This window comes from Eschscholzia californica, unplaced genomic scaffold, assembly GCF_041429995.1.
Source record: "Eschscholzia californica isolate CP2 unplaced genomic scaffold, dmEscCali1.0.p SCAF_1, whole genome shotgun sequence".
NCBI classification, from domain to species: domain Eukaryota; kingdom Viridiplantae; phylum Streptophyta; class Magnoliopsida; order Ranunculales; family Papaveraceae; genus Eschscholzia; species Eschscholzia californica.
In genome coordinates, this window is record NW_028238198.1 from 32,257,625 (window position 1) to 32,271,717 (window position 14,093).

A 14,093-nucleotide genomic window follows, 5' to 3' on the forward strand; every position below is an offset into this window, starting at 1 on the left:
AAAAAATTCACCTGAGTTGAGGATATCACTATGTCTTCTGATGAAGATTTAACAGTAGAAATTGCACGATTGAAGGAGGAAAAGAGGAGGGATGCAAACGTCATGCACTAAATACAGTCGATCCTTCTGCTGAAGACAGTAAAAATTGCACGATTGAAGGAGGAAAATAGGAGGGATGCAAACGTCATGCACTAAATACAGTCCACCCTTCTGATGAAGATTTAACAGTAGAAATTGCACGATTGAAGGAGGAAAAGAGGAGGGATGCAAACGTCATGCCCTAAATACAGTCCACCCTTCTGGAATTCGTAAGAAGAAATGAACCAGATGAAGAAACAAAGAGAAAACAAGGAAAGAAATGAACCCTTCCAATTACTTGCGAAAACCTGTTCGCATCACCAATCGTTTCTTCGACCTCATTCATTGGCAATGACGTAGGTCTATAAGCCATAGAAAGACTCCGATAAAAGGAAGAGAAAGCAAGATCCAAAATTGACATACGTAAACATAGAAAGCCACATTTATTCATTTCAGGCTTTATAAATGTGGGGACCGACCCTTGACGCAGGCCTACCCAATAGCTTTGGTTTTCTAACTTCAAAAGTGCCCCCACTAGCCAATGAAATAAGAGAGATTTTATAGGCAATGCCAAAATTGTTAAAGACCATCTCGCTAAAGGAAATCTCCAAATGGCAAGAGACGATGGTCTATTGGGACAATGCCCATCTTCGTCTAGGATCTAGAATAACAAACCCTAGATCCAGACCAACTTTTGGCAAACAGGAACTCCCTTCGTCGGAACAAAAGGTGGAAACGAAGAGAGAAGAGAAGAAAGAAGAAGAAAAAGGAAGAAGAGAGTGAAAGACGAAGAAACAAAAAAGAATTGTTTTGAGTCAAAAGAGATGGGCATTGCCTCTAACTACATTTGGTCAACTTGTTTTGACCAAATCTAGTTGAAAACACATTTTCTTTAACAACTTTGGGCATTACCTATAAATCACCCGTTAAATAATAGTTCGACCGATCCAGTTCCCCACTGTAATCTATTTCGTCTACAGGAGAAGTGAACGTGCCCAAAGTATTTATTATAGATTAAGCCCAAAAGTAAAGCCCATTGGTAAGTCACTTTGACTCTCTTCAAGTCGGTTAACAGTCGCCACCCAAATAGCCTACCTCACCACCGCACGAGTAAGGACGTGACTGATTGCGTTCCATCGTTGATTGCGTAAACAACCTACCAGAAGATTTCATTTTTTTATTACCAAAAACAACCTTATATCATACGTGTGATAATTACATACGTGTCAATCATCTGGTGGTCTCATATTACACGTGTTAAAGTTGACCCACTCAAGCGCCGGTTATGCAAATAAACAAGAACCAAACCCTCACCCGCCAAACTCCCTTTCTACTCTCTCTCTACTCCTCCGCCCTCCGAAAAACAAGGAAGAAGTTAGAGAGAGAGAAACAAAATGAGCGGCAGTTTTCTCAGAAACACCACCAAACGCTACCTTCACAGATTACTTGAAAATGGAGTTTCAATTAAATCTCATACTACTACTAGTATTAGTAGTAGTCCTTTAGGAAATCAACAATTTTATAGAGCTTATGCTCATCAACGTTCTTCTATTATTTTCAAAAAGTTTAAAGATTTAGGGTTTTCTCCTTCTACATTTTCATCTTCATTTTCTTCTTCTTCATCATCGTCTTCGTCTACTGTTGCTTCAAGGAATGGATTTATTGGATGGTATTTAGGTATGATCGAGTCTCGACCTGTTCTTACTAAGAGTGTCACTTCTGCTCTTATTTATACCGCCGCCGACTTGTCTTCTCAGGTACTAATTCTAATCAAACCCTAGATTTTCTTCATTATAACTTCTTCATGAAATTTGTCTATGTACCCCAAATAAGTTAAATTTAGAAACTTGACTTTATGCTTAAATGGTAGTTTTAAGTTAAGTAAAATTAATTTGGGGAAACAATATGTATCCTTCTTTTGGTTTTGGGGTTTAAGTGAAGATATAAACCCTAATTTTCTTGATCACGTTTAGAAACAGGTTTTTGTTAGACAAGTCAACCTAATGAAATCCTGTTTTTCTTCTTTGAATCCTCTCATTTACTTAAAAATACACAAGTGTAAGAAGAAATCTTAATTTCTAATTGTAGGAAAAAAAACCCAAGTGTTTGTATGAAATTAGAGTAAACTGAAAGATCGAAAGAATGAGAATGACAGGCATGGGGCAAGAGAAACAAAAATTAGGGTTAGTAAGAATTGTAGGAAATTCTGACAGGCAATAAATTTCATTTTTGGAAAGAGAGATAGGCAAGAAGATGAATTAGTTATGGTTTGGTGCTATGTTGTTAGTACCTCATCCGTTGCTGTAGTGAACTATCATGTTTGGTTGTTCAAGTAACTACATTTTCTAATATACTTCAATACCATGTGGTTTAGCTGTGAAGTTAACTAATCCATTTGTGGACGATGTATAATAAGTAACCAAAATATTCAATAGAGATACTAGAAAGTGTATATAGCCACATATATTGTAATGGGGACTCACTCACGCTACCTTGCTTCGTCCACTTATTCCAAAATTTTCTTTACTTTTCGCCCATGAGTCCATGCCTACCTCGGTGGGTTGCTTGACCATCTAGAATAGAATGGATGAATGCTTAGATTCATGCTGGACAGCGAGCAAAGCATAGGTCAATAGGAACATCCCGACTCAGGGTAGGTGAGGGTTTAAATTGTGAAAGAGCATTTTAATTTTAACAATTATAAACACCTGCAGCTATAGTGAAATGACGAAAAGTTGAGTAACAGCTTAATGAATGGCGAGGGTGGCAGACCCTCTCTTGTGGTGTTTAAGGCGAACAGAGTTGGTGTGGGATAAGTCCCCCTTGTTTTTTGTTTTTATATCTGTGGTTGTGTTTTTGTTTGATGCTTCTCCCTATGACGGTGGGGGGAGCATACTATCTGATGTTTGCTCCTTTTGTTTTCGGGGGAGGTATTTGGTTCTCGATATACCTCCCAAGGCCTTCTTATTGCTTTCCGTCGCAATTCTTTTGTAACTTTTACTTTCAGTTAATATTAATTCAAACTTTTCAAAAAAAAAAACAGCTTAATGAATGTCAATTTTTGTATTTCATATTTTGATATCTTTTCTTGGTTGCCAAATAGAATGACATGAATAATAAATTGTGTTATTCAGTAATAAGTACAATCATACATTCACTGCTTTCTTGTGTGTGTGAGACTCTGAATCGAAATATTGTATCCACAAGTAATTTGGCTCAGATAACAAAAAACTAGTGCTAATTCTGTTATAAGTCGGCTTTAAGCGTGACCATTCAGATTTTCACACCTAAAAACAGCCCAATGATAAAGAAATACTTGTTTCACAGATTCTCATTTTGTCATTTACACTGTTCATATTTCAAAGTTTATTCATGTTATTTAGATGAGAAAGTGTTACAGTGGTAGTCTAGAAAAATTCATTAATCAATGTGTCTATGTTGAAATGAGAAAGTGTTACAGTGGTAGTCTAGAAAAATTCATTAATCAATGTGTCTATGTTGAAATTTTAAACAGATGATTACTCAACCAGAGTCAGAATCTTATGACTCGAGTAGAAGTTTGCGTATGGCTGGCTATGGATTGCTGATTATGGGACCATCATTACATTTCTGGTTTAATTTTGTTTCAAAAATCTTACCAAAAAGAGATGTGGTTACTACTTTGAAAAAGATATTTATGGGGCAGACTGTCTATGGACCTATAATGGCCACCGTCTTTTTCTCTCTGAATGCAGTCCTACAAGGTACATCCACAGTTCCACTCTTCTTCTTATTCTATTTCAAAGTGTTACAAGTTTGTAAAAAGTCAATACTTATGCTACTTTAAAGTTCTCCAATTTACACCAAATCGATTTTATTTCCGAAGGAAACGCACATATGCGACAGAAAATAGATTAGACTACGTAAGTTAAGCAGTATTGGCCGGGACGAGACACAAACAATTTGTATTAGTCTATCAGAGTTATGCTTAGGTGTATCCATGTTCCTTTGTTAATTTTATATGTTTCACTTGCTATACAACTTATTGTTTTAGAGTTCTATGGATTTTCACTTAACTGTTGCTCCTTCGTAGTATGGGCTCTCTTACTTCTTGTTGGTTTACTCTTAATGTATAACCCAAACTACAACGTTGTAATTTTCCTATAATACGACGAAGCTTCTTTTTTTCGTTCTTAAATCTTATACCTACTGAAGTAGTTAGTATGTTTGTCCGGCTGGCCTGTCTTTTATAATAATTTTGATGATTTGACTTCGAGATCTGTAGTCACCGAACTGAAAACAATATTTGGTAAGTGCAGGTGAAAGTGGTGCTGAAATTGCAGCTAGGTTGAAGCGAGACTTGATCCCAACACTGAGAAATGGTCTTTTATACTGGCCTATGTGCGATTTTGTCACTTTCAAGTTCGTCCCAGTTCGTCTACAGGTACCTTCTACACTAATGTCATGTTGTTCATCTCTCCTTCCCTTATGTTCATTCATTTATAACAATAAAATCTTTATCTCTGATTTCATTTTCTTCAATCGTAGTAGTGATTTTTCCGCCACAAATTCACCTTTAGAATTTAGATACTAATAAACCTGAACCCAAGCATTTTGGTTCCTCACTGATTCTTGTTCTTTTGTTTGTTGACAGCCTCTTGTAAGCAATTCGTTTGCTTTCTTGTGGACCATATACCTCACATACATGGCAGGCTTAAGCAAAGCAGGTCCAGCCGAGATATCTGACGATTGATTTTCTCCCCCAAAATATCATCTCCGTGTCAGATTGTATTTTCTGTGTTCCGCATTGGGTTAGATCACCTAGTAAACGATCGAATGTAAATGGGGTGCCTATATAATGGTTACAAGTTTAGGTTATGTTCGAACTAGAGGGAGACAAACACATTCATTTTGATTGTTCTCAGACACAAATGAGCTCATGTAACACTGTTTGGAAATGAAAACTTCTTTATTACTCTCACAAAGATTTCAGTCATACTTTCGTGAGAATAACTATTTCTTTTTTCACTTACGAGAAAAGGAAAAACGCTAGGAAATGTCCGAATGCGAGTGACTTGTGGCTGAAAATCCAAGTTGTGGAAAAATCTGAGCCACTACCAATCTCAAGTAAACCATACACGACTTCAAAAAAAAAAGAAAAAAGAGGTAACCGCTCATGAAGTTTTAGCATCTGAGAATAGTTGCACATAAAAAGAATCTTTGCTTTTCGACTTTGTGAGAATAGTTGCACATCAAAATAGTAACGAAAAATATGATATTTATAGTCTCTTCACTCATTATCAATCGGTTATGGGCATTATATTTATCTTTGCTTGTTTTAATAGTAAGGGAATAGCAGTAATAAAAATTGCATGATTGATGAAACCCTTAAGACAGAAACATGTAAACTATGTGATGTGAAGAGACCTCCACTGTTAGGTTTGGTGTGATTGTTACTATACACAGTTCTCCATTAATTTGTTCGACAACCATTCATTCAAGAAAGGACTACTCGCTACCTCTCTCTATATATACACATATACTCTCTTCACAACAAACCCCACCATTGATATCAGTGTTGGGGAGGGGTGGGGTCTCATAAATTTTTATTTACAAGAAACCAAAGTTATCCAAACTTTGTGTTCCACAAAACAGGACAAGATAATTTAGTTGGATCACCATAATAGGAATCTAGTTTGGGTTCTTTCTTCCTTCCACATATAGTAGTCTTGTATATGGATGGATATCTAATTCGGTTTGCCACATGTGAAACCTCTTTTATGTTCGCTCTAGTTTTGTTAGGGTGGTTGTCAACGTAAGAGGAAATCCATGTATTTTCAGAATTAGATATCTATCCATATCCTAGTGCATCCATATCTTGGATATATATGATAATATTTCCTTTGAATTTCTTGGGTAGGAATATTTGACGTGAATATATCTTTTACCCTTATTAGTGAGGTTGTGGGATCATGGTGTTCAGTGAGTTACATAAATTGAAATCTTAGAAATATCTTTGTAACTTTCTCGTGTTATGTGTGATTGTTTACGTTCTTTACTGTTTTTCTTGGTTGCTCGTTCTTCGTCCTTTAACTCTATAACAGTACCCACTTAGGTCACAATTGGATCTCACTTGTACAACCCCAGGAAGAGAGAGAGAGAGAGAAGAGTGGGTCCATTTCCCATGTGAACATTTGAAGATGCTTAGACATAAATGAGTCAAGTCCCTTCAACTCGTCTCCTCCCTCTCAAATTCACCACGAAATCAGAAAGCTCCAAACAGTCCTTACTTGCTATAAATTCAGGTCTCATTTTTTTTCCTATATTTGTAAGTAGTAGAGCAATCCATTATTAATCCATATAATGGAGTTGTCCAATGGTTAAACAGTGATGGCAAAGTTTGTAGAGAAAGAAAATGTGTGTTATTTAGTGATATAGCAACACAAAGAGAAAGGCATTCATCACTTCTAGTTTTCTCCTTACCATGTATTCTAAAAATCAGCAGCAGCAGCTTCACTCAACTGTTATGAAGAGAACTACTGAATGGTCTCTCTCTCTCTCTCTCTCCCTCTCTCTCTTCAGAGTTCATTCTAAATTGAGTTTCCTCTTAAAAGTTGTAATGAAGTTGAATTTCAAACAGGATTTTCTCCCAGGAAATTCCAAGCGATATCACCGTTCGGGTCCGAGGAACCTCTTTCTCATTGCACAAGGTAAATAAATACTAATGAATTATTGTTCACACTTGTTGGTTGCTCATATTTAGCTATATTATAATAGTTCAAGTTTATCGAAAATAAGACATATCCTGTTATAAGTCCTATACTAATCTTATATGTGTGTATGATTCATTTGTAACTACAACTGCAGTTCCCATTGGTCTCAAAATGTGGGTACATAAAGAAGTTACTAACAAAACTCGGCAGTCCTGGTAACACTATCATTGAAGTTCCCGATATACCGGGTGGCCCAGAAGCATTCGAATTGGCAGCAAAGTTCTGTTACGGAATAAATTTTGAGATAAGTATAGAAAACATAGCGATGCTCCGATGTGCAGCAGAATATCTCCAAATGACAGAGGATTATGCGATCGGGAACTTAGTAAATAGAACAGAGACCTACTTGAAAGAAGTAGCACTTAAGAGTTTATCAGGATCAATTATGATATTGCATCAATCAGAGAAGCTTCTTCCAATGGCAGAGAAGGTGAAATTGGTGAGCAAATGTATTGATAGTATTGCATTTCTAGCCTGCAAAGAGAGTGGGTTTAACAAAATTCATGAAAATGTTAGTTCTTCTTTGGGACTTCAGACTAAATCTAAACCCATGTTAGATTGGTGGGCTAAAGACTTAAGTGTTCTAACTATCGAAATCTTTCAACGGGTTATCATGGCAATGATAGCTAGAGGATTTAAACAATCGGCACTTGGTTCGATACTTATGCTCTATGCCGAGAATGCTCTTCGAGAATTGGTTAGTATCAACTTCTAAAGAAAAATGTTTACTTAATGTCGACTAAACTTGTTGCTTAGTGGGCTCCCTCAGTCCCTCCCAATATTTGCATAAATGTAAAACCTCATTTCTAGTGCTACTAGGAAAATTCAAACGAAATCACATGTTAGCACCGAGCGGGATCGTTGGGTACTTTGTGAGCCAACTATTAGGTTGAGGTTGGCTATTAGGGATAGTGGGCTCACTCCACATAATCACACGTTAGCACCGAGTGGGAGCATTGGGTACTTAATGAGCCAACTATTAGGTTCAGGTGGGCTAACTCCACATATATGCATAGATATGAATAAACAATTATCTCTACTAGTTAAAGTTATTAGAGAAAGATCTTTAACATTGTATTAGAGGAATATACCAAAAGTGGTCAAGGATTCAATTCCTGTTTCTAGTGTCAATATGAAAGATGAAAAGAAAGAACATGCTAGCACTGAGAGAGAGTGTTAGGGTTAGCGACCTACTCGTAAACAACTCTCGCTACAAGAGAATGTGTTTGTTCTAATAACATTTCATAAGAATTAGACAACATCCCAAGAAGCATGATATGTGGTTTCTGTTTTTTCTGTTTCTTTTTGTTATATGGCTAATGTAGCTAGTTTGAGAGCTGGATGCAGGAAATATTTGGGAGAAACAAGAAGAAAATGGAGCAAAAACATGAACACGAGAAGAGAATTATGTTAGAATCGATTGTTAGTCTCTTACCAAGAGAGAAGAATGCAATGCCGGTTAGCTTCCTCTGTATGCTCCTAAAAGCAGCAATACATTATGAAACAATGGTTTCCTGTCGACTCGATCTTGAGAAAAGGATAGCCCTGCAACTTGAACAAGCAGTGTTGAGTGACATATTGATACCTTTGAATTCTCTCACTATAGATACATTATATGATGTAGATACCGTAAAACGTATCATAAAAAACTACAAAGAATACAACTCCGAAGGCAACCCGTTTGGCTATGACATGACTAATAACTCTATTTCTCCTTCACCAAGTGAGATTAACAGAGTTGGAATCCTCTTGGAGAGCTATATTTCTGAAATAGCATCTGATCATAACTTAACTGCTTCGAACTTCATTAGTCTTGCAGAATTGATCTCACAACTATCAAAAACAACCGAGGGTGACATCTATAGGCCCATCGATATCTACTTGAAGGTATTATATATATATATATATATAATTATTTAAACTTGATTTCTTTGGTTATAAATTTCCTAACCTGTCTTGTTTTGATGCCATTTTCAGGCTCATCCCAAATTAAGTGATATGGAGAAGAGGAAGATTTGCAGCTTAATGAGCTGTTCTAAGAAATCAATTGAAGGTTCGGCTCATGAAACTCAGAGCAATTGGCTCCCTGTGCAAACTGTGGTTCAAGTTCTATACCATGACAAACAAAAGCTTCAAGATTCCTTGAATGATAATCTAATGACAGTAGAATCACCCACATTACCGAAAAAAGTTAAAGTGTATTCTATGGATTTTCAACCATCCCGAACCGAGTTGTTAAGTTTACAAAGAGAGAATGAAGAATTGAAAGTAGAGTTACTCAGTATGCGGATGCGGATAAAAGAACTAGAGAAATCATCGTTAAGCAAATCGCCTACTTTGAAGTCTATGGGTAAGTCACAATTACCTAAAAAGTCTATCATAAACACACTGTCGAAAAAACTTGGATGGTTCTCCCCCTTTATGCGTCTCGATGGGGCCAAGACTTCTGATGTCAAAGGCCATATGATGGGCAAAAGAGATCGACGACATTCTATTTCTTGAACAATTTAATTAGCTCTTAAGAACTATATGCTAGTTATATTACTTATCGAAGAGCACGTTATCGACGTTCCAAATGCTTCTAAAGATTAAAAAGACATTGTTTCTTCTAAGTAATCATAAGTTAGTTTCTCAGTACTAATCTCTGTTCCAAATAAAAAATTATCGATGTTACGAATGCTTAAAAGGATTTAATAAGTGTTTTATTACTGGATCTTGTGAGCACCCAATTTGCTCCCGTCGACTCTATCTCCAACTCTCTGAATTTTCGATGTAAGCTAAAAAGACAAAAAGTAATCCGCCCACCTGGAAGGTCATTAGGTCATGATAAAATAGACACTTAAGGTAGCAAAGGCAGACTAGTCAGCGCATAAACGCATTGTCTTATGTGGTAGAAGCATTTCCAATTTAATTTTGAAAAATAGCTAAAAAGAGAAACCATCTTTTCCATTGGGGTAAAAATTTCATCAATCACAATTCCTAACGAAAATGAATGCTCTCATCCAAGTAGTTCTCAACTATATAGTCAAATACAGGGAGAGCTAAACCAAAATAGAAAAATAAAAAATAACACGAAGATATTTGTTTGATTGCTTAAGAATTTAAAAAGGTACAATATATTAAACATGGCATCCACGTCTTGTTAGACGAAGGATATGAAAGTAGATTCTAGGAAAAAGTAGGCTTTAGTTAGAATATGAATTCTTTGGTTTGTTTGGCAACTAGAAATCCTAGGAACTCTAAATCCTGCAACTTATTTGTACTAGTGGTAAAATCCTAACCAATTTCAAGACTTGGTGGAAGTTTAGTTTATCAGACACCAAAACCAACAAATACACCCACCCAAAGCCCCCAATGGAAAATCAAATATAGGGGAAATTTTACCATATTTTCTATTAATTGTATTTATTTAACAACCACTTGCTACTATACGAAATCAGAATCTCATTTTGACAAATCGTGTAGACGTGGTATCAAGATTTAGACGTGTTATCCACATCACTTGTTGTCTTGTTGAGATATATTTTAGTTCGAAAGAGACTAGTTACTTTCTTTAAATGTTTAATTTTTAAAATTAGGAGTGTGGTAGAGCCATGTTAGTCATTCATTATTTTTATATTTAACTAAATGTTTTAGAATATTATATTACTCATTCATACTTAGTAGATTTTGATGGTTTAAGTTTTCTGGCATTCGTAGTTCTACAATTTCTTGGAAATTGTAGAGATTACACAAATTATTTGACTGGTAAAATTATTGTATCAATATAATTACTCGAATCATACTAGTATTATTTTATAGAGCTACCAACGAATCGTTGTTGTATTGTTTTGTCTCTTTTTATGGGTATGGACTTAACCAACAACCACTCATAAAAAAAATGAAATGAAGCCAAATTACCAAGTGGATAATCTTATCTTGATTATGGATTGTAATCACTAATTATACTTAAATTTGAAGGTCAATCAATCAAGAAGTTAAGTTAAATGGTGTCTAGTTACCAACCAATAATTAATAGGTACTAACTAATTAAAAATTGTTAATCAAAAGTTCTTATTATTTCTCTTCTCTCTCTATAAACGAGGGAAGCATTAACCTAATAGCCAATAGAGTCACTCATAGTCATAGAACCCCACCTTTGGAACATTCATACATGTAATATATTCCATGCCAACTATCTCAAAACCTATCTATAAATATTTGCTCAACTCATCACTACTAATCTCATCTCTCCTAAGTTATTGATCTTAATTGAGAAATTTGGTTCAAAGTAGAAGCTAGAGATGGCAAAATTTAATTTTGCCTTAGTTATTTGTGTTTTAGTTTTGAACTTTTGGTTCTTACCTTATCTCGGTTCTGCTCAACTTCGACCAAATTTCTACTCTAACCCTAACTCTAACTTTTGCCCAAACCTTGAAAACATCGTTAAAGGTGTCGTTAGTACTAAAGTGCAACAGACTTTCGTCACAATTCCCGCCACTCTACGCCTTTTTTTCCACGATTGTTTCGTAAACGTAAGTTCATTTCTTTTAAGTTTTGTTTTCATTAATTTCAAAAAGTGATTTCCCTTATTAATTTAGGGCAATCTTATTTATTAACTAAGATCATTTTATTAAATAGGGTTGTGACGCATCGGTAATTATTCAATCAGCCGGGTCTAATGTAGCAGAAAAAGATCACCCAGACAATCTTTCATTAGCAGGAGACGGATTTGATACCGTCATAAAGGCAAAAGCAGCCGTAGATAAACAATGTGGTGCGAACAAAGTGTCTTGTGCTGATATTCTTGCTCTTGCTACTAGAGATGTTGTTGTCGCAGCTGGAGGACCGTCATGGCAGGTGGAATTAGGAAGAAAGGATGGGTTTGTGTCGAGGAAATCAAGTGTTGAAGGCAATCTCCCAAAACCAACATTCAATCTAAACCAGCTCAATGCCATGTTTAATCGAAATGGCCTATCTCAAACTGACATGATCGCTCTTTCTGGTAAATTTACTTTAACTAGTCTTATTCATATGATTTGACTCGTGCGAAACTCATTATTACTTTTCTCGCAGGTGCACATACACTTGGATTTTCCCATTGTAGCAAATTCTCGAACAGAATATATTCGAACCCACCTGACCCAACGATGAACAAGGGCTATGCTGCTCAACTCAGACAAATGTGCCCTAGAAATGTGAACCCATTGATAGCCATTAACATGGACCCAGTCACCCCAAAGAGCTTTGACATTCAGTACTACAAGAATCTCCAACAAGGTAAAGGTCTCTTCACCTCTGACCAGGTCCTCTTCACAGACAGTCGATCAAGAGGTCTTGTTAATGCATGGGCCACCAATTCTGGCATTGCTGGATTTAACCAAGCCTTTACTACTGCCATGATCAAGCTTGGCCGGGTCGGAGTCAAGACTGGTAAACAAGGAAACATTCGCAAATTCTGTGACCGTTTTAACTAAGAAAAAAAGAAATCCTAAATTACTTGAGATTTTGATTCGAGTTTGGTGTGTTAATAATTTTGTACTTTGAAAGGTTAACCCATTGGCTTCCTATTGAAACTATGGTGTAAGCGTTCTGTTTTGTATTATTTTATTCGATAAATAATATCAATTGCTTGTTATTTAAAACAAGTTATATAATATTGTTAAAAAATGGTTATAAGTTTTCTATTTCAAAAATGGTTTGGAGTGGAGACTGTGGGGCATACTCCCTGGTGTACTCCCCCTCACAGAACAAGCACATTTTCGGTCTTTTCAGTTTGGCAAAACTGTGGAAAGAAAATAAAAATAAATTATGCTGAAACATTAGTTATTGCGAAAATTAAAGGAACCAGTTTGAATTGAGCGGTCATCATTTTAGTTTCGAGCTCTCGAAAACTGATGATGCCAGAAGACCAGGAGCTAGGCTGATATGTATAAAGCCACTACTTGACAGGAAAAAACCGCAGGAGCATGATACATACGGTGATACTGGGAATGCTATGTGCATGAAAAGGTTTGACTTAATTATGACTTGGATGTTGTTTGGCAACTAAAAGTATTAGTAATTTTGATTTGCATAAAAAAGTAACAAAATATCAAAAATATGATTAGCCAAAATGTTACTTGTAAGTAAAAAAGTTAGTTTAGTAAAGTAGGGTTATTTCCCGAAAGGCCCCTTACTTTATGACCAGCTTCTCACGTAGCTTCCTATTTTATCGAAAATACCTAGAAGACTCCCTTTTTCAGTTACCGTTAAATGTTCGTTAACTAGTCATCACCTCTCTCTGTCACCTTATTCTCTCGCCACCTCATCGTCTTCATCGACCTAATCACCAACTCCATCTTCGATTCACAAGGATTAGTTTCCACATAATTTCTCTCTTTAGATTAGACTTATTCGTGACAGCCCCCTCTGTCACTACTTTTTGGCTACATTTTCCACTGTTACAACTTATTTGTGGCAATTCACATATGTCACTGATTTTGCTACAGTGACTATATACTGTTGCGTCTTTTCTGTAGTTGCAACTAGTTTCTACTGATTTTTGTCAGCGACACGGAACTATACTGTTATTGTTTTTTGTTCCTTTTGTCATTTCCTGACAAAATATTTATTTTGTTTGACTTATTTCGTGTTAAATTTGGTCAATTCTTTCCGACAATGCATCATTTGTCGATATTTTCCACGACACCATCATGGTGGTTATTATTTATTTTCCAATCTTTTGGCATTCAGACAATGATTTCTTTGTCGACTTTCTCCACAACAACATTATTTTTGTTGTCGCTGATTTTATTCATATTTGACATTCTTCCGACAATGACTTACTTGTTGCCTTACCGACAATGTTACTTGAGTTGTCACTTCTTCAACCTAATTTTCGTAATTACTTTTTCAATATGTTTTCAATGATGCATTTCCTATCAAACATAACTAGCACACTACAGTTTCTCTTTGATTTTGACTTTTCCGGTTTACGCACCCGCGATTTCCTTTTCAAATACACTCCTACATCGATCGTGGTGCATTGGACTTTTTTTAGCAGGCTCTTACAACTTATTCTCTCGAGTTTTTCCACTACTTTTTGTCGATCCATGATCTCTATTCCTTCTCCTTCATTGAGATTGATTCTTTTTTCCTGTTATAGATTCTGGTGACCCTAACCTACAGCTGCGACACTTTTCTCGGGAACTATTCTCTCTATTTATCCTACTTCATGGATTATCGATAGTGGTGCTTCGAACCACGTCTGTTTTTGTTTACAATGTTTTAGTTCTTACGAAC

The 14,093-nt window shown here is 36.0% G+C and overlaps 3 protein-coding genes across 4 annotated transcripts; all 3 read left to right on the forward strand.

The window, feature by feature from the left end:
- The first annotated feature begins 1,208 nt into the window (after positions 1–1,208).
- Positions 1,209–5,042, forward strand: LOC147566135 (uncharacterized). Its single transcript, XM_086652589.1, has 4 exons — positions 1,209–1,835; positions 3,593–3,821; positions 4,377–4,501; positions 4,712–5,042. The coding sequence occupies exons 1-4, from the start codon at positions 1,473–1,475 to the stop codon at positions 4,808–4,810; spliced, it is 816 nt and encodes a 271-aa protein (XP_086508715.1). The 5' UTR covers positions 1,209–1,472; the 3' UTR covers positions 4,811–5,042.
- A 1,294-nt stretch (positions 5,043–6,336) lies between these two features.
- Positions 6,337–9,471, forward strand: LOC147566136 (BTB/POZ domain-containing protein SR1IP1-like). 2 transcript variants are annotated; one of them, XM_086652590.1, is made up of 5 exons: positions 6,337–6,603; positions 6,698–6,767; positions 6,925–7,527; positions 8,178–8,717; positions 8,808–9,471. In XM_086652590.1, the coding sequence occupies exons 1-5, from the start codon at positions 6,542–6,544 to the stop codon at positions 9,330–9,332; spliced, it is 1,800 nt and encodes a 599-aa protein (XP_086508716.1). In that variant the 5' UTR covers positions 6,337–6,541; the 3' UTR covers positions 9,333–9,471. The 2 variants fall into 2 exon arrangements, with proteins under 2 accessions (XP_086508716.1, XP_086508717.1); XM_086652591.1 differs by having other exon boundaries at positions 6,925–7,269.
- Positions 9,472–10,907: 1,436 nt separating this feature from the next.
- Positions 10,908–12,298, forward strand: LOC147566137 (peroxidase 51-like). Its single transcript, XM_086652623.1, has 3 exons — positions 10,908–11,344; positions 11,451–11,814; positions 11,886–12,298. Exons 1-3 carry the CDS (start codon positions 11,114–11,116, stop codon positions 12,284–12,286), a joined length of 996 nt encoding a protein of 331 aa, XP_086508749.1. The 5' UTR covers positions 10,908–11,113; the 3' UTR covers positions 12,287–12,298.
- The last annotated feature ends 1,795 nt before the right edge of the window (positions 12,299–14,093 follow it).